The following is a 13,790-nucleotide window of genomic DNA, read 5'->3' as shown; positions in this document are numbered from 1 at the left end:
TCACAATACAGAAGAACACAGTACACAGAAGTCAATAAAAAATCTATTTATGTCATTATATACAAACTGCATTTTGTACATACATTTCCGTAACTTCACTCAAAAGAAGATTAAAATAACAGAGAACTTGTGCAGACTCATATTTGTGAAATGGGAGACTGCTGTAAAAAGTCTTCTGGAAAACGTGGGTGGAGATCAAAAATCTTACCAAAGAAACATTTTCTCAATGCAAGAATAAAAGTAGTTTTCTGCAAACAAGTTTACATGAGCAATTCATTCAACATTTTGAAAGTGTGTTTTTTTGGTTTGCATACCTTCATTGCACGAGAACACAGAAAAGAACAGAACAGTAAGAACCGAAACGGGATGTAGGAGCTCCTGCAGCAGTCCTGTTGGTGTTCGCTGTGTGTTCCAGTGAGGTGGGAGGCACGGCTTAGCAATGCTCCACATGGAGAGGCCACAGCAGCAGTCACAGACCTGACACACACACAGAGCTCAAAGGGGTCCTGTTCACCCACCCAAGCACCCTACACAATGTCGAGTTAAAGAATAGCACCACATGAACGTTACAAAAATTAATCCAACACCACAGAGCTCTAAAATAATTCCTTCTTTTATAGGCACTGTAATTTCAATCCCCTTTATAACAATCCACTGGTGGAAAATACAAAGATAACTGCAGTACCGCTACTGTAGAGGAACTTTCAGTCAGTTTGTCCTTTCTGAAATCCAATGCTGAAATTGTACCTTCACAACTCAAGTTCCCCACCATGACTAAGCTGGTAACCCCATGTAAACGACATTCTCAGGACATCATGCTGGACAGCAGACCGACACTGTAGCATGAAGGAAAGTTGGCTTTCAGAGTGTGGCAGACAGCATATTCACCAATTCAAGTGTTCTCCATTACTCAGCACATTATGACCTGCAGTACTTAAGAGGGAAACTTTTTTCCACAGCAAGCAAGCTGTCAAGGTAGATTTTACTTCTGTTCCCAGCTCCAGGTGTGTAAAATAGGTCTCTACCAAGATGCAGTGCCTGAAGAGCTTGGAGAATCTTTTAGACTACTCAAATTAAGCCTATAATTAGTTCGATCAGCCCCTTGAGAGCTGGGCTGGACTAAAAACCTGCACAACTGGTTTTTCTCACGAACCCTGCTTCAGAAGCTGCAGAATCCTGAACGAGTGGCAGATGCTCTGTCCAGCACAAGCACAATGTTCCACATTGGAAAGCAACGACTGCAACAAAGCACCTGACAGGCCCCTGCAGAGGCCGCAGGACAAGGGAGCTCTGTGGCCTTAGAGCACTGGACACTGGGCCAAAGGCAGCCTCTCCTTCACTGAAACACAAGGTTCTTTATTGCGTACGTAATTAGAGACAACAAAAAACACAAAGTCACTTGTGAATATGGAAATAAAGAACTGCGCCTAGTCAGTACAACAGCCCAGTTCTGTAGATAACCTCAGTTGGCAGGCTGCATCACAGTATTGGGCATATAAAACAGCACCTTCAGCCTTTCTGCACAGCCTGCATCATGCTGCTGTCACAACAGCTTCATGTGGGTCTGTTTCAGGCACTGAAGGCAATAATTCACCCATTCTTGTATAACGCAACCTCTCCAGAAGCACAAAGCCCCACTCACAGTTCTGAAGAGTGCAAGAATCCCAAAGTAGTCGGGGGCAGACTCTAGCGCACAGATCCACCCCACATCGACAAGTCAAAGCTGCCTCTACAGTGCCCACAGAGCAATTTCGTTAGGTCACTGTTTTCTACTGCAGACAGATTTGCTCAGGATTAAACAGGAATATGACTATTAAAGAAGGGTTATGTTAGAGAAGAACAGATTGCTTCTCTGTATGAAAACACAACAATCCAGAGCAAATAATGCACTTGGACACTTTCCCCACTGTGGTTAAAGGTACTTACAGAAAAAAACACTTCAATCAACACCCAGCAGGCAGAGGATCAGCCAAGCAAAACCCATAAGGAGAGGAAAGGTAAATAATCTGTATGAGGACACCAGCTGCCACGTGTTCCTGTAACACTGAACTCAGGACTCCACACACAGTCCGACAGAACACACAGTCACACAAATTTCCCTGTGGGGACAATAAAGCCTGAACTGAATCAAACAGTCACAGCTGCTGGAAGGAATCATCTTCAAAATTATGTTACCATGATGATCACATGCATAACATAAAGATGCTGCTGAACCTCCCAAACAATATTTCTCAGTGGCTCACTGATCCATTTCTCCACAGGCTCAATTTTCCTTTCATGGGAAGCCTGACTGAAGATGTTTTAGTGGTCAGAGACTGTTTTAAAACCATCTTGCTACATCACTTCTGGTTTGGTACTGTAAATATCGCTGGGCAAGTTATCAAAGTTTTTGGAGCAGAAAGGTTCAGTTCTTCAACAAAACTTTGTGCACAAACCACAGTACGCGCTATGCTAAAACTCATTCACTTCCACTCATGACGCCACTCCTGCATTGTGAGGGACTGATGGTGGTTCAAATGGTGCTTTTCATTAAATTAAAGTCAAAAATTAAAGACCTTTTGAATCTGAGATTCTGGAGCCATTTAAAGATTTGGCTAATCTCTGTGGACATAATCCCAGGCACACGGGATTTCGAGAGAGTCTCTACAAGAATCTGCACCTTAAAAAAAACAGCAAAATGAAAGGAGACCCAAGTGTAAAACGTAAAGTTCGGCTGGCTGAAATTAAAAGTAGCTGGCCAAGCTACAGACAAGTAAAAAAAGGCTGTGGGCCAGGCATACGTGTGAAGAACAATCGCTTCTGTAATGATAGCTGTCAGATTAAAGGCGAGCAAATGCAGGTCAAACGAAACGTAGGTCCCTCTGCTCAGACTGGCTGGTGATGAGGTGTCCTAGGAGTCTCGTCCGTCTCCTAAGGGTGGTGCTGGTAGAGGGAGACGGGCTGCAGGTAGGTCACATGGCCAATGCCCTTGGTCACCCCCTCCCGGAACAGCAGCTTGGCTCCCACTTTCAAGTACTCAGGGTGCTTGATGAACTTGAAGCGCACTACCGCCTTCTCCCCAGTCCGCAGCTCGTCCTGAGATGGGAGCAGAGAGCGCCTTTACCGCCACAGCGAAGCATTCGAAACAAGACCAACCCAACAGCACCAAGATCATTTAGAAGCAGTTGGGGTCACTGTAGTATGCACAGCTGGAAGAGAAAAACACCATTCCCCAAACCACACTGGCCACCATCAGCGCTGGCAGGTGCAGGCGAAAACCCTCGCATTCTTCTATATTAAATCAGCAGACTGGAATGTGGGGTGTTGGCACTGTTGCACTGAGAAAGGTGCTATGGAAATACACATGGATGGACTCAGCACAGGAGAGGTGGACACATGGAGGACAAGCTTAATAGACAAGGGGGGTGAAATGGAAACTGTGACACCCTGGACTGCACCCGACCCGAACTCCGGCCTCACCCACCTTCCCGCGCAGGCACTCCACGGTCGCAGTCTGCCGGACGTTCCCCACGTGGACGGTGACCTGGAAGCCTTTCCGGAAGGTCTTGGCATGGAACAGCAGCACAATCTCGGCTTCGAACAGCCAGCAGATGGTGGGATTCATCTCTGGACTGACCATCACCATTCCCTGCAGCCAAAATCAACGGTGAGGTGCTCTCGCGTATGTCACTGTTACCAGACTTAAAAAGACAACTTCGCAGAAACTCTCCAGATACAATGCTAGTGTTTGAGAAGCATTTCCAGTGTAAATAGTTAATTCTTGAAATTATATCCTGTAGCTCTTTTCATCCCAATAGCATTTCATACATATAAAGGGCCCACTTCAACCCCCCTGAAAAGCAGCTCCACCTGAGTGACAGCCAACTGCTCAGGCCACGAAACAACTTCACCAGCTGCACTGAAATTGACCAAGCCAGGAGTCAGGACACCAGGCTGCTCTCTAGTCTAGTCTATAAAAATGCCCTTAGAGTTTTATTAACCATGTAGCTGGGACCTTGGTTTAACATCTGGAACCTCTGGTCCACAGGGAACAGCGCTACCTACTGGTCCACCCGCACCCCTTACACCAGCGACCTGGTACTGCTCCTCCGGCACATAAGCACATGGAGCCATTCGGCCCATCTGATCCGTTTGGTAGTTAATCGCTTATCGACCCCAAGATCACACCCAACCATTTCTTGAAGGAGGCCGAAGTATCAACTTCAACCACTTGGTCTGCCACCCACCCCAGACCCGCCCCATGCATGCCCAGACCCACCCCAGACCCGTCCCAGACCCGCCCCATGCATGCCCAGACCCACCCCAGACCCGTCCCAGGCCCGCCCCATGCATGCCCAGACCCACACCAGACACGCCCCAGGTCCGCCCCATGCGTACCCAGCCCCACCCCAGCCCCAGCGCTGAGCTCCTGAGACCAGGGCCGGCGCCTCACCTTGCGGAGCAGCGAGCGGTCGAAGTCCCCGAGCGCCAGCGTGGCGGCCTGGCCAGCCCGCAGCACCCTGCAGGCGGAGCGGTTCCTCTGGATGCTGCACACCTTCAGCCCCAGGAACTTCCCCTCGTCGGTGGGACCCACCACCAGCCGCTCGCCCTCCCGGCAGATCCCGCTGGGGAGAGAGGGGGAGGGAGGGGGCGGCTCAGTCGCTGCAGGGAGCGGGGAGCCACACGGACTGCAGGGACACCGCAGAGCCCTCACCTGTACAGGGTTCCCCCAACCACTGTGCCCACGTCTGGAACGGTGTAGATCTCATCAACCTGGGGAGAGAGCAGTGTTTTTCACAAAGATAAACACACACCTCTTGTACAAAGAGGCAAAAACACTTGACCGCCACACTACAGCAGACAATGTGTATGAGTGTCCAGTGTGATGCAGAGCCCAGGCCTGACCGGACCTGCAGTGTCCAGCGTGGTGCAGAGCCCAGGCCTGACCGGACCTGCAGTGTCCAGCGTGATACAGAGCCCAGGCCTGACCGGACCTGCAGTGTCCAGCGTGATACAGAGCCCAGGCCTGACCGGACCTGCAGTGTCCAGCGTGGTGCAGAGCCCAGGCCTGACCGGACCTGCAGTGTCCAGCGTGGTGCAGAGCCCAGGCCTGACCGGACCTGCAGTGTCCAGTGTGGTGCAGAGCCCAGGCCTGACCGTACCTGAAACTCAGTGAGCTGCTGCATGAGCTCCTCCTGCTCTTTGCTGTTGCTGAGCGGGGGCAAGATGTTGAAGAAGACCTTGAGGAGGTCCAGGCTCTCCCCGGACACGCTGGACAGGGTGAAGATTGGCGTGATGCTGTGAGGAGAAGACAACACAACAAAACGAACACTAGAATAAAAAAACTCAGTCATTCAGTGAAATAAATAATAAATAATGCTTCTGAGATGAATAATACTTCTAAAGAGTATTCCCAAATGGCTTTCATTGCACAAGCCTCGCTCCATGTTACGGAGAATTCGAATATGTGCTGCGTCACCAGCCAGCTGGGACCACGATTAGCCAAACAGTGGCACTCAGGTGCCAAGCGTGTGAACCTGAGGTCTGGTATCCTCAGCTTGCCAAGTAACAGCAGCCCCTGAGGCCTGCCAAGTGCCCACGGGCTGGCCAGTCTGTCTGCCAAAGCTGTGGGCTTACAGAGGGAGAGAATCGAGCCTGGGGGCATTCCAGAGGCTACGTGTGGCTCCATCTCTCCCTTGACAGCAGCAAGCCATGTGGAAATGAAAGAGAGTGACTTACCTCGGAGACTGCGCGAACTGCTGGGCGGCGGTGACGGCGTCGTCAGCGTTGGACACCACCATGGGCACCTTGTTGCAACCGGGCTGCTTGAGGATGCGCTCCAGCTGGCGCACAGTCCTCTCGATGGTGCCCTTGGTGCACAGGTCCACCTTGCTGACCACGATGAAGATGGGCACCTTCAGAGCCATGGCCAGGCCCAAGTGCTCCCGAGTGGTGCCCGCTGCAGACACGATAAACACACGTTTCCCTGATGAGTCACACAGACGCAGCGCTCAACTCCATCATCTGTGAGCATGTTACACTGTGCAATGCAAACTAGAATAATAAGAACGATAAATAAGTTCAAAGAATATGAAATGGTCCTTAGTAGAGCTCTACTCACTAAAGTCCGGATTAAAGAAATAAAGCCAAAGAAACATGAGCATGTTACACAAAACTCTGTTACCAGGCAGGCCCCTTTTCAACTTGTAAAGGGAAAGTTACACAGAACTGATAAGACATGAAAGAGAAGGACATTGGAAAAACAAGCAGCACTGAACTCAAGCTTCAGAATGATAATTTCAAAGTCAGAAATACAAATACTGCATGAAATACAAATACTGTGAGCTTGCGTCCATTGTTTCATCTCTTCACCCTGGTTTTACACTGTGATTTTGAAAGTGAAGAATGGAAAGGAAGTCATGTACAGTTCTCCTGATCCCATTGATCAAAAGCCCTGATCACTGCCACCTTTTCCATTGGTTGGGTATGAATCCCAACCTCTGAACTTCAGAGACAGGATCTTGTCCTCATACTGTATGCACAGTAAATGGCTACAATCTCTGTTCGACACTGAAAGAGGACTCATTCATCTTCCTGTTTCACTGCCTGAACTCCTGAACACCCCCAGGTGCACTCAGGAATGCCGAAGGCGGTGGGGCTGAGCTGGACGCCGCGCGCTCTGCTGGGCCACTGAGACCGAGAGCCATCAGCAGGTTTAACAGCGAGGCAGGAGGGAAGCAGAATTTCACAGAGCCGCTCCAGCCCCCCCGGCATCACGTGTCCAGCATTGCACACGTACAGCTGTCAGCCGACCCAGCACAGTTTCCCTAAAAATAACACCTCTTACACAGCGTCAGGAGGTACTGCAGCAGCTCAGGTGTGCAAAGCCTGACCTCTGGTTCTGTTCACTACTAGCTCAGTGCTGGTGACACACAGCCGGGCTTCACTGATCCTGTGAATGAACATGGTGTCGCTTGGCTGCATGGGGCTTCGCTCCTACACCAGCTTGACTACCCTGTTCGTGAGAGCACCTCCACATCCTGCTCCTGCACCCCTGAGCTCATGTCAAGAGCAGGCTTGTCTGAACTGACGGCCAAGTCACAGAGCTCCCTTCTGTGTTTCCAGGACAGGGTTAATCTTCCCTGGAAAGACGCATACACCGGAAATCGCACTAATAACTGATTGTGGAAGACAGCCATTTTAAAACACTGCTCGGTCTTCATTTATTGAATGTCAGCATATATAGGTTGTGCCAGCTGCAATCGTGACTGCTGACTGCTTTTAAAAACATATCTAGAAGTTAGGACAACCTCACAGTCGCTTCTGTAAATTTATATTTTAGCTCACCAACACTAAAAGGTAGATACAGTTTTGCAGATGTAGGTCATGTTGGCACGTGTAGGCTCTCTACTCACTCTGCCCCCACTTCTGTCACTCACTGAAACCCAAGAACCCCGGAGAACAGGCAGCTAAAAACAGCCCCAGCATTGCAGATCTCCTCTGCTGTGAGAAACTTGCTGTAGTTCCCGCCACTCCAGGGCAAGGTAGCCTGGGTTTCAAAACCTGATCACAGGTCATAGGTCACAGGTCACAGTATTGTCCACAAAGCAAGTCAGGGTATTTGCACAACAGAAGAGGGAGAAACAATGCACCCTGACCTGAAAACACAGTCAATGACTCAGACCTGTCCAGCCCTGTTTCGGTCAGTCCTCTAGGAGGGATTACCTATGCCTGTGTTTGCACCGACCACCAGCATGGCGAAGTCCGGGCAGTAGCTGGTCAGGCCGAAGATGGTGGTCTTCAGGTACTTGTGGTGGCCAGCCAGGTCGATGAAGGTGATCATTTTGGAGGCGCTCTCACAAATCTCCTCTGCTGTGCGAGACTCGCTGTAGTTCACCACCTGCAAGGGGTGTCGGGGTTAGGGATTCAGATAGCAAACCTGCAGCGTGCAGCCCTGCTGCCCTCCACCACTGACTGCACTGGGCATGATCACCCTGAAACAACCCTAAGAGGAGGGGTCACGCGCTGGGCACACTGACAGAGAACAGACTCTCATCAAAGCGGCCCAGCTGCTGTGCAACTTTCTTTTTTGCGTGCAAGAAAGCAAACACCTTTTCTGTTTCTACCTGCCTATGCATGCAGATTTACTCAAAACTAATGTAAATTACTAAGCAACAAGTGCAGAGTTGCTTCAATCCAACTAAAACCCTAGACTGGGTGAAAAACACTTTGTAATTGCTTATTTGCACCTGTGCACTAGGTAACAATCAGGAGTTTGCAGTGGTTCTTCAGGTCCAAAAACAGCAGTGCACGTACACACGACAGCCTCATCTTGAAAAACGTATATTTCTGTCTTCAGAATGGATTCAAAGGAGACTACAGCCAGTGTGACAAAAAAAAGGTATATATGTGAATTCAGCTACACAAAGAAGTGCCACCACTACAAAGATCAGAACTTGCAAAAGACTGCCAGTGTCTCTTCTGTGCTGTTAATGCTTGGTCAGAATATCTTTGCAGGCTACTGATCCAAAATTGACAAGCAATATCTTGTAAAACAAGCCAATCAATCCATGCTCAGAACAAGGCAATTCAGCTTATACGGTCCTTATCCTGAGTCAGAAATAGCCTTCAGTATGGCTCTGACTCCTGAATCGAATACCACTTCCTTTAAAGGAAGTCTGTGCTCCCGGCAGATCCACCTGAAGGTCAGGATTACTAATCTATGGATAGTAAGGAGCTCCTGACACTGCAGCCCTACAGGGCTTCCTCACCTCTCCCTTGCTGTTGAAGCCCAGGATCTCAAAACTGATGCTGGACGTGCGGCCCGACTGGATCTCGTGGAGGTGTCTGAAGAGGTTGAGGCGCGCACGCCCTCGCCCGTTGTCCAGCTCGCCCTGCGTCAGCACCCCCAGCAGGGTCGACTTCCCCGAGTCCACGTTGCCCAGGACAGCCACGCGCAGGTCCAGGAACTGAAGAGCAAAGGCACAGCGCAGGGCGCTCAGAGGTGAACGCTGGCTGACAGACTGCATCGCCAGAAACATGTGCTACACAGCGACCGCAAGTCAGTACCGTCGCCACTCCTCTCGGTCTTTGACTGCTGTGCTGTTCTGTTCGGGACTCCCCTGAAGCCCTCTCTTTTAGTGAAGCATCTGCCAATGACATGTTTCCACTCCACTGTCTCATCAAACCTCTTCTACCGCTCGTGAGGAGCAGTGCTCCTTCAAAACAGCTCACCTGCTGGTCATCCGGCACTTTCCTGACCAGGACTTCGGCGATTTTTCGGGGCACATCAGAGTCGTAGTCCACCTCTCTCTCCCTGAGAACTGTGATGTCAGCGCCAACCCTGGACACAGACCCAGGCAGAGGTCAAGGGTCATATAAACTCCACAAACATTTTGATCCTAATGGTTTACTTGAGCAAAGTGTGTAATTGCATCATCATTTCTAACTTGTGACTATTTATATCATTCTAACTCATGTCACACTTGCCAATTATGAACTTACTTATTTGTCTGGATGCTTAAAAAACATCACATATACATAATTCATGCATTTCCAGTCTACAGGCTGGCAGCAAAGCTCCGAGGCAGGTCTTTGCTCCCAGGCTGCTCCTTGGTGAGGTCCACCTACTTCTCGGCCATGCGGCGCAGGGTCTTCAGCGAGGCCCTCATGTCTTCCTCCGACAGCCCCACCAGCAGCCCGTTGTCCTCCACCCCGATCTGGTAGACCGCCTCGCCGCGCCCCTCCTGCAGCCTCCACTTCATCTGCGTCACGAGGTGCTCGAAGCGGTACTGCGTGGGGCTCACCAGCTTCAGCTGCACACACACACAGCTCGGCTGAGTGCACCAGGACTCGCGGCGGCCAGCTCCCCTGGCCCCAGCATCCCCGATCCCTGTCCGACTGCTCCTCCCCGTCACACACTCCAGTCCTACTGCTCTCATGATCAATCACCAGAAGACTCGGCTACGCTTCGGGCAGGAGGAGCCCACAGGCCCAAACACAGAGGAAACCCTGCCCACCCGCTGGCAGCACACGCCAAGGTTTGTGCTGATGCTCAACGAGTCCTGGTTGCAGAAGTGTCTAAGACGAGCCCAGATTTAAACCCACAGTCCCAGAACGAGTGTACCCAGCCAAGCTCGGGCCTCTACCAGCTGAGCCCCTGCCGGGCCAGAAGGAGACTCGCAACGTTGAGCCCCGCTATTCCTGACCAGCCCCATCCAGACCCGGCAGTGTCTGTCTGAGCCCTGTGGAACAGGAAAGGGGGCCATGAGGGAGAATCCCTCAGCAGGACAGGCGCTTACCTTGTACTCTATGTTTCCTTCCTCAGCCTACAAGAGAGAAAGAGAGAGCATTAGCACGCAGGGCTGGAAGAACAAGGCTGCCGCCGCACACGGGACTCAACAATATGGCAACAGAGGTGGAAAGGCAAAGCACCACAGGGCAGGATAAAACCTACCAGGTGTTCCCTTCAGTGTGCCTGGCATTGTAAATGGATAAATTCCCAGTTTATCCAATATTTTAGGATACTGTTTGACATATTAAGTAATATCAGCAGCCATATCACCCTGCAACTCACAACTGGCAACCCACTGAAGCTGAGCAGGTGTGAGCCTGGCCAGTACCTGGATGGGAGACTCCTGGGAAAAACTAAGGTTGCTGCTGGAAGAGGTGTTAGTGGGGCCAGCAGGAGGCGCTCACCCCGCAGTCAATGTGGCTCCTAATGCCCCAGTATAGTGACGGGGACACTATACTGTAAACAGGCGCCGTCCTTCGGATGAGACGTAAAACCGAGGTCCTGACTCTCTGTGGTCATTAAAAATCCCAGGGTGTTTCTCAAAAAGAGTAGGGGTGTAACCAAATTGCTGCCCAAATTTCCCATTGGCCCTTACCAATCATGACCTCCTAATAATCCCCATCTCTGAATTGGCTTCATTACTCTGCTCTCCTCCCCACTGATAGCTGATGTGTGGTGAGCGTTCTGGCGCACTATGGCTGCCGTTGCATCATCCAGGTGGGGCTGCACACTGGTGGTGGTGGAGGGGATCCCCATTACCTGTAAAGCGCTTTGAGTGGAGTGTCCATATAATTGTAAGCAATATATATCATCTAGAAGAGACTGTGTGTTCTGTTTTCGGAATCTATTAGTGGACTCTACTCTCTTCAGTTTAGGATATTGGGTAATAAGGCTTATTATTTCACATTCCCCGATCCATCCATTTTCCCATGCAGTGTATTGTATGGAAATGTATTTCCCAATACAGTGTATTGACAGAAAAGTAAGTAGATGAGGAATCTAACACCTGAATTTCAGGTTCCTCTTCAAACAGAATAGGTCAGTCTGTGAGTTGTTACCAGTCCATAGTATTTCAAACTCCTCTGACACCGCGGCCTCCTCTTCACTCCTGGCAGGCCACTATCCTGGCTTATTTTTAGTGCACCCTGGCTGCCTCTGTGGAAACGCTGGGATCAGGTTACATTCCAGCACGGCACAGCCTGCAGAGTGGCACGCTTACTCGGCGCCGCCCACAGCAAGAAAAGAAAATGTTCAATTCCCAGATGTCTTCAAATCCGCTCTGAAGACAGCAGGGCACACATTCCAGATACACTATTCTGTTTACAGTAACTCCGAACATTTTTGTTCAAGATCTTGTGCTGCACGATGGTATGCCCAACAGCTCCAGGATCCCGAGTTTGGAAATAAGTAAAATCTGCCCGCGTTTTTCCCCCGCTGTTATTTCCACTCCTGTGATGCTGCTCAGATTAATTCATCTGACACAAGTGCAGTTCCTTAAAACTGCAGCAGCTCTGAATATGCTAGAAATGATATTAGCTAACATGACTTCTTCCTGTTTTCAGCTCTGATGGGCTATTTGCTTCCCAGTTATACTGTAACACAGATGAAGTCAGCAGGCAGAGAGGGACTGGGGCCTGTGGAGACAGAGCTCAGTTCCCTCCACTGTGTGATCTGACATACCTGAGGCATCAATGCTGATAGTGTTTCATAGATTAAGTTTCTAAAACTGTACCGAGGCCCAGAAGCTGTTTTGCACTGACGCTCCTCTCTCTCTCTCTCTCTCTCTCTTACTGACTTTATTAGCCTGAGGAGCAGTGAACCTGTCTCTCAGTAATGTTCTATATGTTGTATGTAAATGTCTTAAGTCTTTCAACTTCAATATACAGAACTTTATGCACGGGGACACTATACTGTAAACAGGCGCCGTCCTTCGGATGAGACGTAAAACCGAGGTCCTGACTCTCTGTGGTCGTTAAAAATCCCAGGGCGTTTCTCGAAAAGAGTAGGGGTGTAACCCCGGTGTCCTGGCCAAATTTCCCATTGGCCCTTACCAATCATGGCCTCCAAATAATCCCCATCTATGAACTGGCTTCATTACTCTGCTCTCCTCCCCACTGAGAGCTGGTGTGTGGTGAGTGTTCTGGCGCACTATGGCTGCCGTCACATCGTCCAGGTGGGGCTGCACAGTGGTGATGGTGGAGGGGATCCCCATTACCTGTAAAGCGCTTTGTGTGGAGTGTCCAGAAAGCGCTATATAAGTGTAAGCAATTATTATTATTACGCAGTCTTATATCAGCTAGGTCATTAAGAGTTTGCTTCATACTGCCTGACTAAACTGCTCTTAACATGTGACCGACTTAAGATGAACACACACAGGTGAGAGTGACACTGTGTCAGATTCTCCTTGTATCACTGTGTCAGTGTCTTTTCTTCTGCCTCAGTCCAGATGAATATCAGAAATCAAAATAAATTTGCTAGTGATTAAGAACCCAGCTGGAAAAAAAACAGCAGACACACAGGAGTAATCCGGGACCAGGGCTAAGAACCACAACATTACCATAACGCCAAAGCACAACAACAGACAACTAACAAACTACAAAACGTGATAAACAGCTGTATAGCTATTATTGTAGTATTACAACAGAAAAAAACAACTATATAACACAACAACAACAAGGACACAGAAAACATCTGTCAGCTGACTGTCCACAATCAGACAATCAAACAACCTTCTCTCTTCCGTCCTGTGCCCTGACAGCACTCTCTCCCTCTATTGGTTCACTTAGCGAAAAAAAAATAATAGTAGTTGATACTATGACTACTGTCGTCTTAATGTTCATTCCTAACCACATCTCAGGGCTGTTATTCTGAGTTAACCCCAACCTCACGGGTTTAAAACGCTCAAGCCCAGCCAGCTGCCTTCCTGTTTGTAAATTACATGCATTTGTAACATCGCGGGAGCTCGTATCTGCTCATCCGAAACAGAAAGCAAGTCTGGAACACGAACTGCGGCTCAGCACAAACATGCTGCAGTCCGGACGGGTTCTGACTGGGTCCGAGACCCGGTCTCCGCTCGCTCCGCGGTCTCACCTCCGGGGGCAGGTACGGCGGGTTGTTGCTGGGCTTCGTGCTTCTGCTCGCCCGGTTCTTCGCTTTCTTGCCGTTTTTCGAGGTCGACTTTTTGGACATCATCCCGAACCCGTTCCCCGAACCGGCAGCCAGTCCCTGCGAGCCCGACTTCAAGCCGGAGCCGGTACCGAAGAGCTCCGCCATCCGCGAGTCCATCTTGCGGCCGCGGCCTCTCTCCTCCCCCTCAGATGCGTCGCGGCTCTTTCGACTTCCGAAAACCGGGACAGCGCCGGTAACGCATCTGCTGGGCTACAGAGAGGGAATAAAAACAAAAACACTGCACCCCCTCTGCACCCGAAAACGATACCTCAGCACTGAGCTCACTGAAGCGGATATACGTCAAGGCTGATGACAGAGAGGGAAATATTTTCGATGACGTTCACTGAAT

The 13,790-nt window shown here is 50.0% G+C and overlaps 1 protein-coding gene across 1 annotated transcript; it reads right to left on the bottom strand.

The window, feature by feature from the left end:
• Positions 1 to 31: 31 nt before the first annotated feature.
• Positions 32 to 13,754, bottom strand: gtpbp2b (GTP binding protein 2b). The gene is made up of 12 exons (XM_006638510.3): positions 13,364 to 13,754; positions 10,281 to 10,307; positions 9,610 to 9,794; positions 9,214 to 9,322; positions 8,751 to 8,948; positions 7,705 to 7,879; positions 5,719 to 5,938; positions 5,142 to 5,277; positions 4,694 to 4,752; positions 4,433 to 4,604; positions 3,464 to 3,628; positions 32 to 3,075 (listed from the first exon to the last, which is right to left on the bottom strand). Exons 1-12 carry the CDS (start codon positions 13,556 to 13,558, stop codon positions 2,911 to 2,913), a joined length of 1,806 nt encoding a protein of 601 aa, XP_006638573.1. The 5' UTR covers positions 13,559 to 13,754; the 3' UTR covers positions 32 to 2,910.
• Between the last annotated feature and the right edge of the window lie 36 nt (positions 13,755 to 13,790).

Source organism: Lepisosteus oculatus, chromosome 17 (assembly GCF_040954835.1).
Source record: "Lepisosteus oculatus isolate fLepOcu1 chromosome 17, fLepOcu1.hap2, whole genome shotgun sequence".
NCBI lineage: Eukaryota > Metazoa > Chordata > Actinopteri > Semionotiformes > Lepisosteidae > Lepisosteus > Lepisosteus oculatus.
The sequence above is the reverse complement of the archived record's forward strand: the minus strand, read 5'-3'. Positions and strand labels throughout refer to the sequence as shown.